The sequence below is a fragment of the Somniosus microcephalus genome, chromosome 32, assembly GCF_052327205.1.
Source record: "Somniosus microcephalus isolate GS21.2 chromosome 32, FLI_Smic_1.0, whole genome shotgun sequence".
Lineage (NCBI taxonomy): Eukaryota > Metazoa > Chordata > Chondrichthyes > Squaliformes > Somniosidae > Somniosus > Somniosus microcephalus.
This window is the reverse complement of record NC_141018.1, coordinates 18087707-18112715: the sequence shown is the minus strand read 5'-3', so window position 1 is coordinate 18112715 and position 25009 is coordinate 18087707. Positions and strand designations below refer to the sequence as shown.

The 25009-nt window shown below is 48.6% G+C and overlaps 1 protein-coding gene across 4 annotated transcripts in view; it reads right to left on the bottom strand.

Annotated features, from left to right (window-relative positions):
- LOC147097313 (casein kinase I-like) overlaps nt 1-25009 on the bottom strand; it is a 226966-nt gene that overhangs the window by 177395 nt on the left and 24562 nt on the right. For 2 of the 4 annotated variants that reach the window (XM_085972180.1, XM_085972184.1), the window contains exon 2: nt 7165-7585. In XM_085972180.1, the coding sequence (XP_085828306.1) occupies nt 7165-7357 (193 nt within the window). In that variant the 5' untranslated portion in view covers nt 7358-7585. Of the gene's footprint in view, nt 1-7164; nt 7586-12978; nt 13054-21051; nt 21245-25009 lie in introns of those variants that run through there. The other 2 variants (XM_085972181.1, XM_085972183.1) reach the window with 2 other exon arrangements.

Genomic DNA, 25009 nt, shown 5'->3' with positions numbered 1-25009 from the left:
TCCTTGTGGTAGCGAGTTCCACATTCTAATCACTCTCTGGGTAAAAAATTTCTCCTGAATTGCTAATTGGATTTATTAATGACTATCTTATATTTGTGTCCTTTAGTTCTGGACTCCCCCACAAGTGGAAACACCTCTATGTCTACCCCATCAAACCCCTTCATAATTTTAAAAACATTAGGTGACCCTCAGCCTTCCCTTTTCTAGTATATTTCTACTGTCGACAAGACTGCAGCAACTCACCACGCTTAATGCAACAGCACCTCCCAAACCCATGACTATGAAGCACAAGATCGTGGGAACACCATTAGCTCCAGGTTCCTCCTCCAAGTACACAGCATCCTGACTCGAGTCTACAACTCCGTTCCTGCATCACTGCTGGACTGCATTCCTGAAATTCCCCTACTTACCACCACCGTGGGAGCAACTTCACCACAAGGACTACAGCGGTTCAAGACACCGCACCTCCTCCTCAGGGCAACCAGGGATGGGTACTAGCAGCCTTGCCAACATTACCCACATCCCAAGAACAATGACAAGAAGCATGACTGCGCGGCATACTTCAAATCAATTGTACTTCACGTACAAAGAGTCCCAGTGTTATTATACTGGATTTGTACAACAGAGAACACGTTCAGTTTTGCAAACAATCTTTGGTCATTCTTAACTTCGACAAAAATCTAGAATTTATATTTCTCTACATTTTGTGGACGTGAAAATATTCTCTCGCTCTGGATGCTGGGCTGGCTCACTCAGACAGACCCCTTTCCCTTTTCCCCCCCCTTGCCCGTTCACGGAAATGCTTTGCCTAGCTTCCCTTCCTTTGATCGCAGGGCTCTCTCCACAGCAGTGCAAAGGCCAGAGAGTCAGGAACAAATCAAACGCGACCGAACGCAGATTTCCATACCAATAAATAATTAATTGAATAATATTCAGCATCAAGATGAAACGCCAGTAAACGTTGCTTCATCTCTACATTACATTGGCTATTGCTTCGATATTAGTGCCCTTAACATAGTAAAACATCCCAAGGCGCTTCACAGGAGCAATTATCAGACATAATTTGACATCGAGCCACACAAGGAGATAGTGGGACAGATGTCCAAAAGCTTGGTCAACAGTCACAAGTGGCAGCCACCGTACAGTACTTAACAGGATGTTTTTGACAGGAGCCAAGTTGGGTGCAATAAAGTGACCTGAAACTGGGAAATGTCACCAGTGTGTCCTCGACTTCAAATTTGAAAAAGACTGTAAAATAGGAACCTTTACAGCACTAAATTTCCCCCAGCTCCAATTCATGTATCATACATCGGAGATAAACATGCTTCCCTAGGTGACTCTTTAAACTCACCGATGCTTACAGCATCCTGCTGCATAATCGCTGCGACTGAAAGGCTCTGCGCTGCTTGTATTTATTGGTGAGAGCACTGGTTTGTACGTGTGAACTTGTCAAATGCGGAATTATGAAAGGAGGGGAAAGGTTCAGGCCAGCGAAAGGAAGGTAGTAAATGTTTTTGAGCTGGCTTCTTCACTTTTGTTGTATTGGTACTGCAAAAATAGGTCTTGGTGGGTGCCGAATACCTATCTCTTTGGCTCGGTGTCAATTTTAGTTTGATTACACCCTTGTGATGCACCTTGGGATATTTTACTACGTTAAAGGTGCTATATAAATGCAGGTTGTTATTTTTTCCATTGCCTATAAAAACTTGACTTGCATTTATATAGCACCTTTCATGACCTCAGGACGTCCCAAAGTACTTTACTGCCAATGAAGTAATTTTGAAGTGTAGTCACTGTTGTAATGTAGGAAACGCGGCAGCCAATTTGTGCACAGCAAGCTCCCACAAACAGCAATGTGCTAATGACCAGATCATCTGGGGTTTTTTTTGTGATGCTGATTGAGGGATAAATATTGGCCAGGACCCCGGGGAGAACTCCCCTGCTCTTCTTCGAAATAGTGCCATGGGATCTTTTACATCCACCGGAGAGAGCAGACGGGACCTCGGCATAACTTCTCATCCGAAAGACGGCACCTCAGACAGTTCAGCACTCCCTCAGCACTGCACTGGAGTGTCAGCCTAGCTTTATGTGCACAAGTCCCTGGAGTGGGACTTGAACCCACAACCTTCTGACTCAGAGGTGAGAGAGCTATCAACTGAGTCACGGTATGATACTTCTGGTGAGCCTATGGTTGTATGTTGCACACTTCGGTTTGCCATTGTTCTGTAGTCAAAACCTTTAAAATATTTTTTTTTGCACAGCTGGATGCAAAAATTGCACACATTCCTGAAATGATGCAAATACTTGGAAAATAAGGTCTTAGGATTCTAAAATACATTTGTAGAACAAGAAAGGTATACATGAACTATATGGAAGCACAAGACCGCTGATTTGAAAAGAGATTTAATTTAAAATTGTACAGGTTTTCTAGGTGTGTCAGTCATGGCTCAGTGGGCAGCACTCTCGTCTCTGAGTCAGAAGGTTGTGGGTTCGAGTCCCACTCCACAGACTTGAGCACAAATCTAGGCCGACACTCCACTGCAGTGCTGAGGGAGTGCTGCACTGTCAGAGGTGCCGTCTTTCGGCTGAGATGTTAAACCGAGGCCCCGTCGGCTCTCTCAGGTGGACGTAAAAGACCCCATGACACTATATTGAAGAGGAGCAGGGGAGTTTTCCCCGGTATCCTGGCCAATATTTATCCCTAAATCAACATCACAAAAACAGAATATCTAGTCACTATCACATTGCTGTTTGTGGGAGCTTGCTGTGTGCAAATTGGCTGCCGCGTTTCCTACATTACAACAGTGACTGCACTTCAAAAAGTACTTCATTGGCTGTAAAAGCGCTTTGGTCCCGAGGTCGTGAAAGGCGCCATATTTCTTTCTTACGTAAGGAACAAAAACAAAGTCCAGAAAAACTTACTCTAAAAAGGGAGCTGGCATTCAACAACAAGATAACAGCTGCTGGTTCCAGTCTTAATCCAAACATATACTAAATTATTTAGGGCTTTAAAAACTAGGTGTGCCGCCTAATTACTGTAGAGTCCAAACCTCCACCCTCCAAAAGAAATTCGGAGGCTCCAATAGACACAAGAGTCAATAAAGCTGGTGGTTGTCCACTTTTTACAGAAGCATTTTTACAGGTTTGGGTGAGGTAACAAATGGTTGAATAGTATTACATAGAATCTACAGCACAGAAACAGGCCATTCAGCCCAACTGGTCTATGCCGGTGTTTATGCTCCACACGAGCCTCCACCCATCCTACTTCATCTAACCCTTTCAACATAACCTTCTGTTCCTTTCTCCTTCGTGTGTTTATCGAGCCTTCCCTTAAATGCATCTTTTTTTTTGATTAACTCTTGGGATGTTAGGGGCCAAAGTGGCAATCTGTGTGTAGAGCCGGAAGATGTAGGTGAGGTTTTAAATGAATATTTTGCATCGGTGTTCACTATGGAGAAGGACGATGTAGGCATAGAAATCAGGCAGGGGGATTGTGATATACTTGAACAAATTAGTATCGAGAGGGAGGAGGTACTAGCGGTTTTAGCGGGCTTAAAAGTGGATAAATCCCCAGGCCCAGACGAGATGTATCCCAGGCTGCTGTGCGAGGCAAGGGAGGAGATTGCAGGGGCTCTGACACAAATTTTCAGAACCTCTCTGGCCACAGGGGAGGTGCCAGAGGACTGGAGAACAGCTAACATAGTACCATTATTCAAGAAGGGTAGTAGGGATAAACCAGGGAATTAAGGGCCAGCCTAACATCAGTGGTAGGGAAATTATTGGAAAAAATTCTGAGGGACAGAATTAGTCTCCACTTGGAGAGGCAAGGATTAATCAAGGATAGTCAGCATGGCTTTGTCAGGGGGAGATCATGTCTAACCAATTTGATTGAATTTTTCAAGGGGGTGACTAGGTGTGTGGATGAGGGTAGTGCAGTTGATGTAGTCTACATGGACTTCAGTAAGGCTTTTGACAAAGTTCCGCATGGGAGACTGGTCAAGAAGGTAAGAGCCCATGGGATCCAGGGCAATTTGGCACATTGGATCCAAATTAGTAGCAGGAGGCAGAGGGTGATGGTCGAAAGTTGTTTTTGTGACTGGAAGCCTGTATCCAGTGGTGTACCGCAGGGATCGGTGCTGGGTCCTTTGCTGTTTGTAGTGTACATTAATGATTTAGATATGAATGTAGGAAGTATGATCAGTAAGTTCGCAGATGACACGAAAATTGGTGGAGTGGTAAATAGCGAGGAGGGAAGCCTCAGGCTACAGGACGATATAGACGGGTTGGTCAGATGGGCAGAACAGTGGCAAATGGAATTTAACCCTGAAAAGTGTCAGGTGATGCATTTTGGGAGGACTAACAAGGCAAGGGAATACACAATGAATGGTAGAATTCTAGGAAGGACAGAGGATCAGAGGGACCTTGTGTGCATGTACTTAAATCCCTGAAGGCAGCAGGACATGTAGATAAGGTGGTTAAAAAGGCATATGGGACACTTATATTCTATGCCTCGGCTAATGAAGGCAAGAGCAGGGAGGTTATGATGGAGCTGTACAAAATGCTAGTTAGGACACAGCTGGAATACTGTGTGCAGTTCTGGTCGCCACACTATAGGAAGGATGTGATTGCATTGGAGAGGGTGCAGAGGAGATTCACCAGGATGTTACCTGGGCTGGAGCGCTTCAGCTATGAAGAGAGACTGGACAGGCTGGGGTTGTTTTCCTTAGAGCAGAGAAGGCTGAGGGGGGACCTGATTGAGGTGTACAAAATTATGAGGGGCATAGATAGGGTAGATAGAAAGGAACTTTTTCCCTTCGTAGAGGGGTCAATAACCAGGGGGCATAGTTTCAAAGTAAGGGGCAGGAGGTTTAGAGGGGATTTGAGGAAAAACTTTTTCACCCAGAGGGTGGTTGGAATCTGGAACTCACTGCCTGAAATGGTGGAAAAGGCAGGAACCCTCAACATTCAAGAAGCATTTAGATGAGCACTTGAAACGCCATAGCATACAAGGCTACGGACCAAGTGCTGGAAAATGGGATTAGAATAGACAGGGCTTGATGGCCGGCGTGGACACGATGGGCCGAAGGGCCTCTTTCTGTGCTGTATAACTCTGTGACTCTATGTGCGAGTCACGAACAAGGCCAGCATTCATTGCCCATCCCTAGTTAACCTGAGGTGGCGGTAGTGGGCCGCCTCCTTGAAGTGTTGAACACAAGTGTTGATGGTAAAAGCACCATAATGGAGGGCAATGTGGCAGTGCCACACACTGGAGCTGCACCACAGAGTGGCCGCACACGGTCATGCCCGAAACTACCCGTACGCCGAACTCTTTTGCTTTCATACCGCTCCTAATGGGCATCGGTTGGAAGCAGAGGTCGAGATCTGGTCGCCAGCCTGGCCTCACAGTCAAGAGTAGTTGAGAGGTCAAGAACAAGGAGCCACAGATACAAGATTACATAAGAACATAAGAAATAGGAGCAGGAGTAGGCCAATCGGCCCCTCGAGCCTGCTCCGCCATTCAATAAGATCATGGCTGATCTGATCCTAACCGCCAATCCACTATCACAGAACCATCTCCTGAATCTAACAGAATTAGACACACGAAATAGGAGCAGGATCAGGCTACACGGCCCCTGGGCCCGCTCCGCTACCCACAGGGCCATGACCGATCTGAACCTAGACTCATGTCCAAATTCCTGCCCGCTCCCCGTAACCCTTAATTCCCTTTACTTCTAGGAAACTGTCTATTTCTGTTTTAAATTTATGTAATGATGTAGCTTCTACAGCTTTTTGGGGCAGCATATTCCATGAACCTACCACCCTCTGAGTGAAGTAGTTCCTCCTCATCTCAGTCTTGAAAGAGCAGCCCCTTATTCTAAGACTATGCCCCCTAGTTCTAGTTTCACCCATCATCGGGAACATCTTCCCCGCATCCACCCGATCCAACCCCTTCACAATCTTATGTTTCAATAAGATCGCCTCTCATTCTTCTGAACTCCAATGAGTAGAGTCCCAATCTACTCAACCTCTCCTCATATGTCCATCCCCTCATCCCCGGGATTAACCGAGTGAACCTTCTTTGTACTGACTCGAGAGCAAGTATGTCCTTTCTTAAGTATGGACACCAAAACTGTACGCAGTATTCCAGGTGCGGTCGCACCAATACCTTGTACAACTGAAGCAATACCTCCCTATTTTTATATTCTATCCCCCTAGCAATGAAAGCCAACATTCCATTGGCCTTCTTAATCACTTAAATGCGAGAGGTTTAGAAGAGGGCAGGAGAGTCGAGAGGCTGTGGAATTCACTTCCGGGGTTGGAGGTCGAGGTAGAAACTAGGTCATCATTCATGATTAGATTGGATAGGTGGATGAAGGCAACGGAAGGGTAATCCTGGAGGGGGGACTTGAACCCACAGGCGAGAGAGCTACCACTGAGTCATGGCTGACACCAAGTATAATGCTAATGATGGTTGCGAACAATTTCATTTGAATAGTTCCTTTAGACATAAAGGGACACCCCGAATCCCTTCATAGAAGGATGTGGGGAACTCGACACCAAGCTCGAAACAGATTCGGAAAGGGTGACCAGAAGCTTTGCTGTAGAAATGGGATTCAAACAGGTTTTTAAATAGATGGAAAGGATTAGGGAGGGAGCTGTGGAGATTGGGCCGAGGGAGCTAAAGGCTCTGGCCCCTTGGTAGGGTAAAGGAGTGATATACAGCAGGTCAGAAGAATGAAGCATGCAAGATGGGTTATAGGGCTGTAGGAGCTTAGGAGAACACTTTGGAAGTTATCACACACCCCCTAGGGGGCCACTGGCAGAGGCCCCACATCTCTAACCCCTCCCCTCAGTAATAGAAGTTGCGCATCATAGAAAAATTACAGGAAGGAAAAAAAAAATCAAAGCGGAAATGTTCTCAAAAAATAAATCATAATGGGGCACAAAAGTAAACCCTGAGCAAATATTACCATTCACCAAGTGTTTGATGTCCCTGTTAACAGGGCTGTGCTATACATTCAAGCTAGCCAACAGCTCGAGCTCACGGATGGCAGCCTATTTGAATTCTGGCCAGTATTTTGCTAATTAGCTGCCAAAAATGTGGTTGTAAAACTGAAGTAGCCAAGAAAATATCTAAAGGCGCAACGAAGGAGCGGCTCTTACCTAATCGAAGCTCTCCAAAGTTTCCACATCCAATCTTCTTGCCAACCCTGAAGTTCGGACCAACCATGAGAACCCCAGACTGGTTCGAGCTGGGGCGAGTGCCATGCGGGCTCCGGCTCGTCTGCTTGCTGGATCGTCGAGCATCTTCCACTTTCTCCTTCTCTCGCTCTCTGCTCGTGCGACTCGATTCCATAGCAGGCAGACGCTCGCTGCTGACCGGAGGAAGTCCAGAGCACTTGCGTTGAAGGCGCCAACCTGGTGGGCAATGCGGAGTCCGTAAGTGCAGTCAAAGATGGTCATTGAAAAGCATGGCTGCCTTCAGATCTGATAGCCATCCATCCCCTTATCGCCAGGAAAACAAATTAATCGCTTCTGTCCTCATGGGTGCTTCTCATTCACATTGGCAATGTAAAAGTGAGCCCTGTAAAACAAAAATTAAATTAATTCATAATTCCTCATTCAACTGAAGTATTAAATTGAAACCACATTTAAAACATTCTATTTGGGTGATCCACTTTGTAGAACGACATGCGCGCACATTCCTTACATATCCAGACCAATTATTATTACTTAGTCAAGTGTCGATTCTCATTAGTACGATAGCAACAGTGTGGGGGGGGGAAAGAGAGTGGAATGAAGTGTTTCTTGATAGCTTAAGGAAATCTTGAAATGGTGGGCATAATGGTCAGAAGTGAAGAAAAGGAGTAACTGCCATATGTATACACAGTGGAATGTTGCATTTCCAGAATAAGTTAGGAATCAGGATTTGATCTTATTGTGCGATATGAGGTCGAGGTCATTTTCACCTTCACCGCCTCGGCAGTAAACTGGTGGCGTGGACTTCTCTCTTGTTGTCTCCCAGCCTCCAAACTGGCCTTTTAATTTGTTTCATTTCCTGATTTTTTCTCAGTCCTGACGAAAGGTTTTCGACCTGAAACGTTGACTGTTTCGCTCTCCACGGATGCTGCCTGGCCTGCTGAGTTTTTCCAGCATTTTCTGTTGTTATTGTCGACTCTCATTAAACAAGCGTGTGCAGTGATTACATCAGATCTCCTGCGGTGTTGCTCATGGTGAGCGAGAGGATAGGCTAAAGTTGTACCATCTAAATTACTTTTTTTTAAATATTCGTTCATAGGATCTGGGCATCGCTGGCAAGGCCGGCATTTATTGCCCATCCCTAGCTGCCCTCGAGAAGGTGGTGGTGAGCCGCCTTCTTGAACCGCTGCAGTCCAAGTGGTGCCATCTGAAGTGCGACTGGAAGTAAATGTGACGTTCACAGGAGGTAAATCTATCAGAAAAGACTGAGCAGGCTACCTGGTATGGCAACTGCACCGCCACAGACCGCACGGCTCTACAGATGGTGGTGAAAGCTGCACAACATACTATAGGAATTAAACTACCTGCTGTGCAGGATATCGACCCCGAGAAGTGCCGGGGGAAGGCCCTGAGAATCATCAAAGACGCGAGCCACCCCAGCCACAACCTCTTCGCCCTGCTCCCGTCCGGCAAAAGATACCGAAGCATACGGTCTCGTACCAGCAGGTTTTGAAACAGCTTCTACCCCCAGGCCATAAGGCTCATGAACGAATAATTTATTATTTATTACTGTTGTTTTATTTATTATTACTGTCTTTCTATTAGTATTTTTATCATTGCTATGTCATATTTATTCCAATGTTGGGAGGACTCGTAAAAATCAACATTTCATTGTGCAGTACACACGTTTGCTGCATATATGACAAATAAAATTCAATTGAATTGAATTGAGTCTTTTTGCTGGAAAAGAGAAGGCTGAGGGGTGACCCGATAGAGGTCTTTAAAATAATGAAGGAGTTTGATAGAGTAAACCTAGAGAAAATGTGTGGTGGTGGTGGTGGGGGGAGGGGGAGGCGGGAACTAGGGGCCATAAATATAAAATAGTCACTAATAATTCCAATAGGGAATTCAGGAGAAACTTCTTTACTCTGAGTGGTACGAAGGTGGAACGCGCTACCACATGGAGTGGTCGAGGCCAATAGCATAGATACAATTAAGGGGAAGCTAGATAAGTACGTGAGGGAGAAAGGATAGGATACGTTGATAGGGTGAGATGAAGCAAGGAGAGGAGGAGGCTCTTGTGGAGCATAAACACGGGCATGAACCTGTTGGACCAAATGGCCCGTTTCTGTGCTGTAATATTCGATGTAAATGTGACACCCACAGGAAACACACGCTATAAGCAATAATTTGTCAAAACATCTCTGAAGTACACAGGATGGATTTTAAACCAGGACAGTAGTAATTCAGGGACTCCAGAAGGTGGTTAATCTGTAATAGATGTTTAGTGCTATAATAGGGGCGAGCCTTTGGCTTAGTGGTAGCATTTCCCCCCCCCCGAGGCAGAAGGTGCAGGGTTCAAGTCCCACGCCCCAGCGACTGGAGACCGGCGCTCTGGCTCCGAATTCTGGGTCGATATCCAACGGAATACTCGTGTCCGGTGGGTGTGGGTAGCCACCCCATCATTGTATGGGTTGTGGGAGCCCATAAAAACTCTCCCGCCGTATAGGATTAACCACCCTATGGGCTGGTATATAGATAGTTACGGCTATGGAAGGAGCGTTCATGTCTCAGCCCAATAATCAACCAGCAAAATCCTTCCACTACTTCACGCTATTCAAGGGAAGAGTGCGAAGATAGGAAAACATGATCTCATCGGATAGTTGAGATGATAGCTCGAACCTCGAATATATTCTCCCAGGTATTCATTATTCTCTCTATATCATACGAAACGGCTCAATGTTTCTGTGGGTCTATGACTGGTAGGGTCGACTGGCCACAAGATACATTTTGCCACTTGCAACCCGACAATCCTGCCCTTGATGACACCGTCCAAATGAACATCAGCCATCACAACTGTAGAGCAATCATGTATCGCCTTCCTGTGATAACCACAGCCCATAGCAAGATAGTCTGTGATCAAACACAACAGGATTGATTGGCACCCCATCCACCACCTTAAACATTCACTCCCTCCACCACCGGCGTACTGTGGCTGCAGTGTGTACCATCTACAAGATGCACTGCAGCAACTCGCCAAGGCTTCTTCAGCAGCACCTCCCAAACCCGCGACCTCTTCCACCTAGAAGGACAAGGGCAGCAGGCGCATGGGAACACCACCACCTCCAAGTCACACACCATCCTGACTTGGAAGTATATCGGCCGATCCTTCATCGTTGCTGGGTCAAAATCCTGGAACTCTCTCCCTAACAGCACTGTGGGAGCACCTTCACCACACGGACTGCAGTGGTTCAAGAAGGAGGCTCATCACCGCCTTCTCAAGGGCAATTAGGGATGGGCAATAAATGCTGGCATTGCCAGTGACGCCCACATCCCATGAATAAAAAAAAAGTTAAGATCATAACTGAACTCAGTAAAAGGAGATTCTATTTCCACGAGGAGTAATGGGTACAAGCACAGTATCTGCAACGCTGCAATTACTGACATAATGGCTTCCTTTTTTAATGCTCTCCGTATAAATCAAGATTAACTGCAGCCAGCTAATTGTCACTGAAAAATAATGGGGCATTCTTCACAGCAGAAACGTTAAATACTGCCACAAATCAGCCAGCGACAGGCCCGTCCCATCTGGAAGGAAGACTCGCCAAAGTAACATGGAACTAACGCTGACCACATTCTGCCAGCCCGGTCGGTAAAGCGGAAGCTGCTACTGTGGTAATATGTAGTGTAATGTCTCACCCCCGGGTGGTCGGGCTTGGCAAGGAAAGGATTTGACAGTTAATAAACGACACGTTTCTCAGTACGGGAAAGGAAGCTTCTGAAAAGCTCAGCTCCCACTGGCATTTACAAAATGACACCCGACTTGTTTTAAACACCAACCTGCTCCATATCTGTAATATTTAGTTATAAAAGGAGAGAGAAATGAGGGGGCTCTTCATTTTAGTGTCAGCCAGTGACTCAGTGGGCAGCACCCTTGCCTCTGAGTCAGAAGGTTGTGGGTTCAAGTTCCACTCCAGAGACTTGAGCACAAAAATCTAGACTGACACTCCCAGTGCAGTGCTGAGGGAGTGCTGCACTGTCGGAGGTGCCGTCTTTCGGATGAGACGTTAAACCGAGGACCCGCCTGCTCTCTCAGGTGGACGCAAAAGATCCCATGGCACTATTTCAAAGAAGAGCAGGGGAGTTCTCCCCGGTGTCCTGGCCAATATTTATCCCTCAACCAACATCACTAAAAACAGTTTATCTGGTCATTATCACATTGCTGTTTGTGGGAGCTTGCTGTGCGCAAATTAGCGTTTCCTACATTACAACAGTGACTACACTCCAAAAAGTACTTCATTGGCTGTAAAGCGCTTTGAGGTGTCCGGTGGTCGTGAAAGGCGCTATAGAAATGCAAGTCTTTCTTTCTTTGAACAATAAAACGGGCAGAGTCTCTCCCGCGCCTCCAACCCCCCGCCCACCCCGAGTCGTTCTCACCTTGACTTATGGCAAAAGAGTTGCTTTCTACAGCACCTTTCACAACCTCAGGACGTCCCAAAGTGCTTTACAGCCAATGAAGTACATTTGAAGTGTAGTCACTGTTGTAATGTGGGAAACGCGGCAGCCAATTTGTGCACAGCAAGCTCCCACGAAAAGCAATGTGATAATGACCAGCTAATCTGTTTTAGTGATGTTGATTGGGGGATAAATATTGGCCAGGGCACCGGGGAGAACTCCCCCTGCTCTTCTTTGAAATAAAGCGGGTCCTCTCAGCCTTGCCACTGCTTCAATCTTTTCAGTGACTTGTTAATTGTAGTCTCAAATCATTAATACCAAATGTAATACTGTAACTCAGCTCCGTTAAGATGCGTGCTTTACTCCCAGACAACACCCGAAGACGCTGCAGCCACATTCGGAGCAAGGTTTTAGGATAATGAAATGTAGGAAGCAGTCAGAACACAAAAGAATTTTACATTCTACATTCCAATGTTCATCGTCACCCAAAGGCTCGAACTCCAACTGGGGTGCAGGAGCCAACAGCTCTCTGTTAACAAACCCAAATGTTCAATGTCTGACAGGAGGAGAGAGGGGTCGAGAGGCGGAGAGTTTTAGGCAGGGAATTCCAGAGCTTAGGGCCTTGGCAGCTGAAGGCACGGCCGCCAATGGTCGAGCGATTGCTCGCCAAGGATGCTCAAGAGGCCAGAATTAGATCTCGAGGGGAGGGGGGGGGGGTTTGTAGGGCTTGAGATTACAGAGTTAGGGAGGGGCGAGGCCTTGGAGGGATTTGAAAAGGATGAGAATTTTTTTTAATCGAACTCTTGCTGAACCAAGAGCCAAGTAGGTTAGCGAGGGGTGGGTGAACAAGACTTGGTGCGAGTTAGGACACGGGCAGCCGAGTTTTGGATCACCTCAAGTTTACGTAGGGTGGAACGTGGGAGGCCAACCAGGAGTGCGTTGCAATAGTCAAGTCCAGAGGTAACAAAGGCATGGATGAGGGTTTCAGCAGCGGATGAGCTGAGGCAAGGGCGGAGACGGGCGATGTTACGGAGGTGGAAGTAGACGGTCTTAGTTGTGGCGCGGGTATGTGGTCGGAAGCTCATTACAGGGTCAAATATGACACCAAGGTTGCGAACAGTGTGGTTCAGCCTCAGACAGAGGTTAGAGAGGGGTGAAGTCAGTGGCCAGGGAGTGGAGTTTGTGGCAGGGACCAAAGACAATGGCTTTGGTCTTCCCAATATTTAATTGGAGAAAATCCAGAACTGGATGCCAGACAAGCAGTCTGACAATTTAGAGGCAACTAGCAAACTTCTAAATTCTGTTAGGTGTGTGCAACTTAACTGCAATTCAGCTGTGAGTTCAGCAGACATCATAAGCCACTGGAACAAATAAAGGATGCTTTGGGGACTTAATCTGAAATGGAATGACCTTATTAGAAAAGAACAGGTAAAACGCACAGAGATATATAAAACATAAAAAGCAAGGCGAGCGACAGGTAAAATTAGTCCCGAATTTACATGGAGACCACAGAAAGATCTGTGAGTCAGGCGATCGCCAGCACAGGATACACTGGAGGTGGAACACAAGAGCTTCTGTGCCTGCGAGCTACAGTAATTACACCAGTTTGTGGTTTCCCAGCTTCAAAAGGCGAGAAGCAGCCAAGCATTCATTTCATTGCCACGACACTTTCACACGTTCAATGACATCAAAGGGCAGGGGCTGCTTTACAGGTGAGGCCAGCAAAAGAACAGAAGAATGAAAGGGCTCGCATTCACACAGCGCATTTCATGACTTCGGGGCGCCTCAAAGCGCTTTACAGCCACTGGAAAGCTTTTGGTGGAGTCACTGTTGTAATGTAGGAGACGAGGCACAGTCATTTGCGCACAGCAAGCTCTCACAAACAGCAATGAAATAATTGACGAGATACAGGAAACTTTGGTTTATCCGGAGGTTAACTGTCCGGAATGCTCGATCCACCGGCAAAATTCAGGAGTCGGTTCAGCAACTTTTTTTTCTTTTCGTTGCTTTTTTTTCCACCAGTCAGGCTCTGCAAGGTCTAGCTAAAGCTGTTGCTTAGCTACAGAGACGCTTGCAAGCTACGGCCGACTGTTTAGAAGCAACAGGGTTTGTTGCTAGATATGGAGCTCAAAAGCTCCGTATGTTTTAACATTACCGCTGGTTTGTCCGGCAGTTTTGATGGGACGGCAACAGCTCGGTCCAGTCGGTGCCGGATATCACAAAGTTTCCTGTAATCTGTTTTAGTGATGTTGGTTGAGGGATAAAGCTTGGCCAGGACAGCGGGGAGAACGCCCCCTGCTCCTCTTCGAATAGTGCTGTGGGATCTTATACGTCCATCTCGGGGGGGGGGGCTTGGTTTAACGTCTCAGCCAAAAGGCGGCACCACCAACGGTGCAGCACTCCCTCAGCACTGCACTGGAGTGTTAGCCTTGAGAATATGCTTAAGTCTTTGGAGTGGGACTTGAACCCATGACCTTCTGCCTCAAGAGGTGACTGCGCCAAGGCTGACATCTGAAACACATATTACTCCTCTTCTTAGGCAGTCCCTCGGAACCGAGGTTGACTTGCTTCCCGCATTAAGAATGAGTTCTCAGGTGACTGATGAGTCCAATGCGGGACCTCCAGTCTCCGTCGCAGGTGGGGCAGACGGTGGTTGAAGGGGCGGGTGGGTGAGGTGCTTGGGTTGACGTGCGCTCCTTCTGCTGTTTGCGCTGGGCTTCCGCTTGCTCCCGGCGAAGAGACTCGAGGTGTTGGGCGCCTTCCCGGATGCTTCTCCTCCACTTTGTGCGGTCTTGGACCAGGGATTCCCTGGTGTCGGTGGGGATGTTGCACTTTGTCAAGGAGGCTTTGAGGGTGTCCTTGAAGCGTTTCCTACCACCACAACTGTAACATGCGTTTATATCTCACCTTTAACACGCAAAGACGTCCCAGATCACTTCAAAGAGGTATTGGGGAAAAACAGCTGCCAAGAGGTTGGCTTTAAGGAGGAGGAGGAGGAGATGGGTTTGAGAAGGGAATTCCAGAGAGCGAGACCCAGGCAACTTGAGAGCACATCCAGAATCATCCATCAACAGTCTGGTATCGGGTGGATACAGCTGTCAGCTTGGCACTTTGGGGAGGCCAATGGTTAGCCTGAGGCTCCCATTAGCCACTGAAATTCTTTCTTACTACAGTTCAGTTGCTTTAACAGCATCCAAACCAGCGACAGCATCAGTAACATTCTTGGCCGTGACCCAAAAGTTCTTCACAATTAATTCATGATTCCCACACAGCCTCTCGGTCTGGGGTAAGGGGGGAAATCTGCATGGGCCATTCCACAGAAAAGACTGCAAATTAGCTCAAATACCGCAACTGCGATTTAAAGCGGCTCTCTGGCGCCTGCACACTGTACTGCGATCTGTGGATTATATTGATGAGCTGGCAGATTACTTCGCAATAAAAATTTAACGAGGCTTTATCGAGGAGGAATTTGAGGGCAGAACAGTTGCTCAGGCAGAAGAGGGTTGGGACCTGAAGCAGATGGTCGGGCATGCAGATCCCGGACTTGGTTGTCATTAAAATGCCATTTCCCTGGCAAACTGGCAAGCCTCGCTACATCACAGCTGGGTAGAAGACGGAAGGAACGCTGCAGAGACTCCGCACACCACCTGCCAATCAACGCCACGGATTGCAACCATGGGAGAAAGTCAGAGGTCAGAGCAACCCACGAGGAAATAAAGAGATGGTGTCAGCGCGGTAATGGGCAACGGGGGAGGAGTACAGGAGAAAGAATCCAAGTGATTCAAAAAAGAACTTTGAGTGGTGCAATACGCTTAAACATTGTTGCTATCCAGAAACCGAAGTAGCTGCACTATCACTGTCGTGCAGTAAGATTCAATATGGCGACCCACGATTCAAAATGGCGACCCACGATTCAAAATGGCGACCCAAGTTGGCCTTTTGAGGGAAAGTCCATATTATCTTGTTCTGACAACCAGGACTACAAGGTTAGACACAAGTACGATAGCAAAATACTACAGATGCTGGAAATCCGAAATAACAACAGAAAATGCTGGACAAACTCAGCAGGCCAGGCAACATCCATGAAGCGAGGAATAGAGTCAACGTTTCAGGTCGAAACCCTTTGTCAAGACACAACGTTGACTGACTCACTGAATATTAAATGGATTTCAACTTTCGCTCTATTATTTTTTTTCTGGGGCATTGGAATACATCGATAGTCTGGTATTCACATACCCCTCAAAGCCATTATAGTGAAATTAAAAAATGAGTATGTTGAAAGAAAAAAATACAAATCAGAACCCAAAGTCCAAAGTGAAGCCCCGTATGAGCACCTCCTCCCCTCCACCCTCAACAGCAGAAGCACTAATATTCACAAAACATCACATAATAATTACAGCTGAGGAAGGCCATTCTGCCCATCTTATTTCACCCTTCCAGAATAATACTGGAATCCCCCATTGCAGCACCCAAATGGTTCTTAAATGATTCCAAGGTTATATGTCTCCACCACGCTATTATCTGGGAGTTCATTCCATCCCTTGTACAAACCAGAATCCACTACAGTAATTTATGATATACTGTGCCTTAAAACAAGCAAATTGACAGATGATTCTATTAAATAGCCTTACATTGCACCAGGCTGAGTAACTGAACACAACAAAGAAGCTAACCAATTTTCCATTTACTGATTACCGTTTGCTAACTAAAATGACTATCATCAACTAACAAAATCAGAAATAACATTTCTTACAAAAACTAAAAACGACTATAATTCGAGATAAGACGACTGCACTAAAATTGAAATTAACGTTACTTCTAGGACCAAAGCACTGGTCAGTAGCACAACTTTTGGACTAGATATTGCAAGTTAAAACAGGCAAATAAGATCGCTGTTCTCATTCAGCCCAAGTAAAACAGTAACTTTTTAAAATGAAGCCTAATTAGAAAAAATAACTCCTCAAAAGGTTAGAATTATTATGGAACATAAATTGCCACTTTTATACCAAAAAATTCTCCAAGATGAAACTTAAAGTACGAGTAAAATTTGGGAACAGAATCTTACAGTGCAGAAGGAGGCCATTCGGCCCATCGTGCCTGTGCCGGCTCTGTGAAAGAGCTCGCCAATTAGTCCCACTCCCCCGCTCTTCCCCCACAGCCCTGCAAATTTTTCCTTTTCAAATATATATCCAATTCTCTTTGCAAAGTTACTATTGAATCTGCTTCCACCGCCCTTTCAAGCAGTGCGTTCCAGACAATAACAACTCGCTGCGTTAAAAAAATCCTCATTCCCGGCTGGTTCTTCTGCTAATTATTTTAAATCCGTGTCCTCTGGTTACTCACCCTCCTGCCAGTGGAAACAGTTTCTCCTTATTTACTCATGATTTTGAACATGTCTATTAAATCGCCCCTTAACCTTCTCTGCTCTGAGGAGAACAACCCCAGTTTCTCCATGTAACTGAAGTCCCTCATCCCTGTAATTCTCCTCTGCACCCTCTCTAAAGTGCGGTGCCCAGAATTGGACACAATACTCCAGCTGAGGCCGAACCAGTGATTTATAAAGGTTTAGCAATAACTTGCTTTTGTGCCCTATTCATAAAGCCAAGGATCCAGAAGGATTTTTTTTAAAAAACAGCCTTATCAACTTGTCCTGCCACCTACAAAGATTTGTGCGCACATACCCCCAGGTCTCGCAGTTCCTGTACCTCCTTTAAAAGACTAAGATGGGGACTCGATTTCTTCTGAAGACTAACTAAAAGCAAGACTAAACCTCGAGCTCCACAGACAAGGCAAAGTTAAATTTAATTTCCCAGGCTAAAATACTGCAGCTCAACGTCTGCGCACACACTGTACCCAATGCATCAATCAAGTGTCACAATAAATTCTGAACTTTGATGCAGGCAGAATTTAAATTTTCACAAGCTGTCTTTTTGAAGAGCCAATTTTCTAAAACTTCTTAACCAATGAGAATATTCCCGCGACTGATGCTGCAAAGGAGTGCTCAAATCCTTGCCAGCAGATTAAGCGGTCGACCCCAAAAAGAGTCCGAAACGTAGCAGTATACGGCAAACAACACTGCCGAATCTAAAATAACAGAAAACGCTGGAAAAACTCAGCAGGCCAGGCAACATCCGTGGAGAGAGAAATAGAGTCAACATTTCGGGTCGAAACCCTTCGTCAGGACTGAGGAAAGAAAGGCAGGAAATGAAACAGATTAAAAGGCCAGTTTGGGGGCTGGGAAATGGGGGAGGGGGTGAAAGAGACATTAAGAGATATTCAGGGTGAGACGAGATGGTAATAGGGCAGGTAAAGTTTCGACCCGAAACGTTGACTATTTCTCTCTCCACAGATGCTGTCCTGGCCTGCTGAGTTTTTCCAGCGTTTTCTGTTGTTTTTTCGGATTTCCAGCATCCGCAGTATTTTGCTATCGCTGCAGAATCTAAATATTGAATTCCTATTACCATCTCGTCTGGTTTCGAATACCTTTTATTGTCTCTTTTACTTCTTTTGTTCGATCGCAGCCCTGCCTTCGATCTATTTTCTTTTCTTTCCAGTTTTGAAGAAGGGTTTCGACCCGAAATGTCAACTCAAATTTCTCTCCACGGATGTTGCCTGACCTGCTGAGTTTTTCCAGCATTTTCTGTTGTTATTTCGGATTTCCAGCATCTGCAGTATTTTGCTATCGTAACACTTCTTGTTGATTGACTTTCTCAAATTTTTAATAGCTTTTTTTTTGGGGTGGGGGCAGGGGGGGAAAAGAGGTGTAGAAAAGTAAATGAGAGGGGATCTTATTGAAACATATAAGATTCTGAAGGGGCTTGACAGGGTAGATGCAGAGAGGATGTTTCCCCTCGTGGGGGAATCTAGAACTAGGGGGCATAGTTTCAGAATAAGGGGGCACCCTTTTAAATCGGAAATGAGGAGGAATTTCTTCTCTCAGAGGGTCGTGAATCTTTGGAATTCTCTTCCCCAGAGAGCTGTGGAGGCTGGGTCATTGAATATATTTAAGGTGGAGATAGACAGATTTTTGAACGATAAGGGAGTCAAGGGTTATGGGGACCGGGCAAGGAAATGGAGTTGAGGCCAAGATCAGATCAGCCATGATCCTATTGAATGGCTGAGCAGGCTCGAGGGGCCAAATGACCTACTCCTGCTCCTACGTCTTATGTTATGTTGTAAAAGAGGTTGGCAAGTTTGTCTCCTGCTGGGGTACAGTTTCACAGATCGTCAACCCACCCCCAAACACCTCGATATTCCACCCACGTGCCTATTCTTCATACAAGGTCCTAGGCAGTAATTAGGTGGAAGGCTATTTAAGTGCCAGCCGTGGCTCAGTGGGTAGCACTCTCGCCTCAGAGTCAGAAGGTTGTGGGTTCAAGTCCCACTCCAGAGACTTGAGCACAAAAATCTAAGCTGGCACTCCAGTGCAGTGCTGAGGGAGTGCTGCACTGTCAGAGGTGCCGTCTTTCGGATGAGACGTTAAACCGAAGGTGGACGTGAAAGATCCTATGGGTCTATTTCAAAGAAGAGCAGAGGAGTTCTCCCTGGGCCAACATTCATCCCTCAATCAACATCACTAAAAGAGATCATCTGGTCATTATCACATTGCTGTCTGTGGGATCCTGCTGTGTGCAAATTGGCTGCCGCGTTTCCTACATTACAATAGTGACTACACTTCAAGAAAAAAGTACTTCATTGGCTGTAAAACGCCTTGGGACATCCAGTGGTCGTGAAAGGTGCTATATAAATGCAAGTTGTTTTTAAAATGGCTGGGTCTTTCAGCATCCAATGCCTAGGCATCTGCACGCTCCGGCAAGAGTCACTGGATAGTGATAAGGAGCATGTGGCCGATTTGGCATCGAGGTCCAAGTCTAGTGCTACAGCCAAATGCAGCGCCCCTAATGCCACACTCCTGAAGCCAGCAAACAGGACAGAACTCGAGCCTTGGGCTTCTGGCCTGCTAGGCTCAGTCACACGCTGCCTTTGCCAACAGAGCCAGAGGCCCTTTGAGCTTCTGACTAACACGCAGCAGCTGGGGGGGGGGGGGGGGGGTGTAGGTGAAAGGTCAAGGAATCAAAATGGTAGACAGCATCGCGTTACTTGTGTGAAGAGAAAAATCTGTTCCAGAGTAGATCACTGGATCTGGTAATTTGTGGGTTGGCGTCAAAAAGAAAAGACTTGCATTTATATAGCGCCTTTCACGACCACCGGATGTCCCAAAGCACTTTACAGCCAATGAAGTGGAGTCACTGTTGTAATGTAGGAAACGCAGCAGCCAATATGCGCACAGCAAGCTCCCACAAACAGCAATGTGATAATGACCGGATAATCTGTTTTTTTTTTAAATGTTGATTGAGGAATAAATATTGGCCAGGACACCGGGGAGAATACCCCTGCTCTTCGAAATAGTGCCGCGGGATCTTTTACGTCCACCTGAGAGAGCAGACGGGGCCTCGGTTTAACGTCTCATCCGAAAGACGGCACCTCCGACAGTGCAGCCCTCCCTCAGCACTGCACTGGAGTGTCAGCCTAGCTTTATGTGCTCGAGTCTCTGGAGTGGGACTTGAACCCACAACCTTCTGACTCAGAGGCGAGGGGGCGGCCAACTGAGCCACAGCTGACATCATCAAATAAAATGACCAAAGCTGCTGGATTGTCATAAAATCCAATACTTTGCGTAGTCACTTTTGTAATGTTGGAAACGCGGGGGCCAATTTGCGCACAGCAAGCTCCCACAAGCAGTAATGTGGTAATCGTTAGATAATCTGCTTTAGCGATGCTGGTCGAGGGATAACTATTGGCCAGGTAGTGCAACAGTTGGATTTTTACGACAAGCTTTGATGGTCATTTTATATTCTGACGCCAACGCACCAATTACAGGAAACTCTTTTTTATCCGGCACCGACGGGACCGGCGTGGTGCCGGTTGATCAAAAAGTCCGGATTACAGAGAGGTATAGTTACTAAGGTACGAGAGCCCTGTACACGGCCACAGATCCAGGTGTCCCTGTTGCATGGCAACAGGTGCAAGAACCCCAGTTACACGGCCACAGATCCAGGAACCCCCGGTTCCACGGCCACTAATATGAAGTAAAACTTACTTGAACCTACTCCTGAATTTTGCCGGTTAAGAGAGATTTCCGGTTATTTAGGTGCCGGTAAAAAGAGAGTTTCCTGTACCAGATTTGTTAGATTCAGTCTCACAACTCGCCAATTGAACTCTCAACACCTGGCTGCTAGTCCAGCATCATAACCAGTAAGCCACTGCGGCATTTCAGCGCTCATTGAATTAAAAAGTCAAAAAAATTGGAAACAACTGCAAATCCTTAAAGGATCAGTGAGCAAAACAGTACTTAAATAATGTAAACTGCCATAGAGGTCACAGACTTGCAATTACCTGGGGTTGCTGTTAGAATTTCAGGTGGCGGAGACACCACCTGTAGGGACAATCAGCCCCAAGATTTGCGATCATCATTCACAGGAAGGACACAATCCTCAACCTCCGGTGTTTACTGAAAACAGAAAAAACGGAAGAAAGATTGTGCTGGGAGGGACTGGAGATTTTGGAGCGCTTCAGAGTTTTCACACGCGCAAATGGAGTTTTGTATACAGCACCGCAGCTGCCTGCTTTGTACGCCACACATCTCTGCTCGCGCCATCCCACTTCAACTTCACCACCCACCAGCACAGCACTGCACTGCCTGCAGAGATTCAAACGCTGCAGGGGAGATCTGGATCTGATCTTTAAGGAACTGCTGCTGGGCCAAATAGTAAGAGGTCAGTGAGCATTAAAAAGCCACTAATGGACTATTACTGGACCACACAGTTGAGAGGGGGGGGAAAGAGAGAGGGGGGAAAGGAGAGAGGGGGGAAAGGAGAGAGGGGGGGGAAGAGAGAGAGGGGGGGAAGAGAGAGAGGGGGGGAAAGAGAGAGGGGGGAAAGAGAGAGAGGGGGGGAAAGAGAGAGAGGGGGGGAAAGAGAGAGAGGGGGGGAAAGAGAGAGAGGGGGGGAAAGAGAGAGAGGGGGGGAAAGAGAGAGAGGGGGGGAAAGAGAGAGAGGGGGGGAAAGAGAGAGAGGGGGGGAAAGAGAGAGGGGGGGGGAAAGAGAGAGAGGGGGGGAAAGAGAGAGAGGGGGGGAAAGAGAGAGAGGGGGGGAAAGAGAGAGAGGGGGGGAAAGAGAGAGGGGGGGAAAGAGAGAGGGGGGGGAAGAGAGAGGGGGGAAGAGAGAGGGGGGAAGAGAGAGGGGGGAAGAGAGAGGGGGGAAGAGAGAGGGGGGAAGAGAGAGGGGGGAAGAGAGAGGGGGGAAGAGAGAGGGGGGAAGAGAGAGGGGGGAAGAGAGAGGGGGGAAGAGAGAGGGGGGAAGAGAGAGGGGGGAAGAGAGAGGGGGGAAGAGAGAGGGGGGAAGAGAGAGGGGGGAAGAGAGAGGGGGGGAAGAGAGAGGGGGGAAGAGAGAGGGGGGGAAGAGAGAGGGGGGGAAGAGAGAGGGGGGGAAGAGAGAGGGGGGGAAAGAGAGAGGGGGGGAAAGAGAGAGGGGGGAAAGAGAGAGGGGGGGAAAGAGAGAGGGGGGGAAAGAGAGAGGGGGGGAAAGAGAGAGGGGGGGAAAGAGAGAGGGGGGAAAGAGAGAGAGGGGGGGAAAGAGAGAGAGGGGGGGAAAGAGAGAGAGGGGGGGAAAGAGAGAGAGGGGGGGAAAGAGAGAGAGGGGGGGAAAGAGAGAGAGGGGGGGAAAGAGAGAGAGGGGGGGAAAGAGAGAGAGGGGGGGAAAGAGAGAGAGGGGGGAAAGAGAGAGGGGGGGGAAAGAGAGAGGGGGGGAAAGAGAGAGGGGGGGAAAGAGAGAGAGGGGGGAAAGAGAGAGAGGGGGGGAAAGAGAGAGGGGGGGAAAGAGAGAGGGGGGGAAAGAGAGAGAGGGGGGGAAAGAGAGAGAGGGGGGGAAAGAGAGAGAGGGGGGGAAAGAGAGAGAGGGGGGAAAGAGAGAGAGGGGGGGAAAGAGAGAGAGGGGGGGAAAGAGAGAGAGGGGGGGAAAGAGAGAGAGGGGGGGAAAGAGAGAGAGGGGGGAAAGAGAGAGAGGGGGGGAAGAGAGAGAGGGGGGGAAAGAGAGAGAGGGGGGAAAGAGAGAGAGGGGGGGAAAGAGAGAGAGGGGGGGAAAGAGAGAGAGGGGGGAAAGAGAGAGAGGGGGGAAAGAGAGAGAGGGGGGAAAGAGAGAGAGGGGGGAAAGAGAGAGAGGGGGGAAAGAGAGAGAGGGGGGAAAGAGAGAGAGGGGGGAAAGAGAGAGAGGGGGGGAAAGAGAGAGAGGGGGGAAAGAGAGAGAGGGGGGAAAGAGAGAGAGGGGGGAAAGAGAGAGAGGGGGGAAGAGAGAGAGGGGGTAAGAGAGAGAGGGGGGAAAGAGAGAGAGGGGGGGGAAAGAGAGAGAGGGGGGGAAAGAGAGAGAGGGGGGAAAGAGAGAGAGGGGGGGAAAGAGAGAGAGGGGGGAAAGAGAGAGAGGGGGGAAAGAGAGAGAGGGGGGAAAGAGAGAGAGGGGGAAAGAGAGAGAGGGGGGAAAGAGAGAGAGGGGGGGAAAGAGAGAGAGGGGGGGAAAGAGAGAGAGGGGGGGAAAGAGAGAGAGGGGGGGAAGAGAGAGAGGGGGGAAGAGAGAGAGGGGGGGAAAGAGAGAGAGGGGGGAAGAGAGAGAGGGGGGGAAAGAGAGAGAGGGGGGAAAGAGAGAGAGGGGGGGAAAGAGAGAGAGGGGGGGAAGAGAGAGAGGGGGGAAGAGAGAGAGGGGGGAAAGAGAGAGGGGGGGAAGAGAGAGGGGGGGGAAGAGAGAGAGGGGGGGAAGAGAGAGAGGGGGGGGAAAGAGAGAGAGGGGGGAAGAGTGAGAGGGGGAAAGAGAGAGAGGGGGGGAAGAGAGAGAGGGGGGAAAGAGAGAGAGGGGGGGAAAGAGAGAGAGGGGGGGAAAGAGAGAGAGGGGGGGAAAGAGAGAGAGGGGGGGAAAGAGAGAGAGGGGGGGAAAGAGAGAGAGGGGGGAAAGAGAGAGAGGGGGGGAAAGAGAGAGAGGGGGGAAAGAGAGAGAGGGGGGGAAGAGAGAGAGGGGGGGAAGAGAGAGAGGGGGGGAAAGAGAGAGAGGGGGGGAAAGAGAGAGAGGGGGGGAAAGAGAGAGAGGGGGGAAGAGAGAGAGGGGGGAAAAGAGAGAGAGGGGGGAAAGAGAGAGAGGGGGGGAAAGAGAGAGAGGGGGGGAAAGAGAGAGAGGGGGGGAAAGAGAGAGAGGGGGGAAAGAGAGAGAGGGGGGAAGAGAGAGAGGGGGGAAGAGAGGGGGGAAAGAGAGAGAGGGGGGAAAGAGAGAGAGGGGGGGAAAGAGAGAGAGGGGGGAAAGAGAGAGAGGGGGGAAAGAGAGAGAGGGGGGAAAGAGAGAGAGGGGGGGAAAGAGAGAGAGGGGGGGAAGAGAGAGAGGGGGGGAAAGAGAGAGAGGGGGGGAAAGAGAGAGAGGGGGGGAAAGAGAGAGAGGGGGGGAAAGAGAGAGAGGGGGGGAAAGAGAGAGAGGGGGGGAAAGAGAGAGAGGGGGGGAAAGAGAGAGAGGGGGGGAAAGAGAGAGAGGGGGGGAAAGAGAGAGAGGGGGGGAAAGAGAGAGAGGGGGGGAAAGAGAGAGAGGGGGGGAAAGAGAGAGAGGGGGGGGAAAGAGAGAGAGGGGGGGAAAGAGAGAGAGGGGGGGAAAGAGAGAGAGGGGGGGGAAAGAGAGAGAGGGGGGGGAAAGAGAGAGAGGGGGGGAAAGAGAGAGAGGGGGGGAAAGAGAGAGAGGGGGGGAAGAGAGAGAGGGGGGGAAGAGAGTGAGGGGGGAAAGAGGAGAGAGGGGGGGAAAGAGAGAGAGGGGGGGAAAGAGAGAGAGGGGGGAAAGAGAGAGAGGGGGGAAAGAGAGAGAGGGGGGAAGAGAGAGAGGGGGGGAAGAGAGAGAGGGGGGGAAAGAGAGAGAGGGGGGGGAAGAGAGAGAGGGGGGGGAAAGTGAGTGAGGGGGGGAAAGAGAGAGAGGGGGGGAAAGAGAGAGTGGGGGGGAAAGTGAGAGAGGGGGGGAAAGAGAGAGAGGGGGGGAAAGAGAGAGAGGGGGGGGAAAGAGAGAGAGGGGGGGAAAGAGAGAGAGGGGGGGAAAGAGAGAGAGGGGGGGAAAGAGAGAGAGGGGGGGAAAGAGAGAGAGGGGGGGAAAGAGAGAGAGGGGGGGAAAGAGAGAGAGGGGGGGAAAGAGAGAGAGGGGGGGGATGAGAGAGAGGGGGGGAAGTGAGAGAGGGGGGAAAGAGAGAGAGGGGGGGAAGAGAGAGAGGGGGGAAAGAGAGAGAGGGGGGAAAGAGAGAGAGGGGGGGAAAGAGAGAGAGCGGGGGGAAAGAGAGAGAGGGGGGG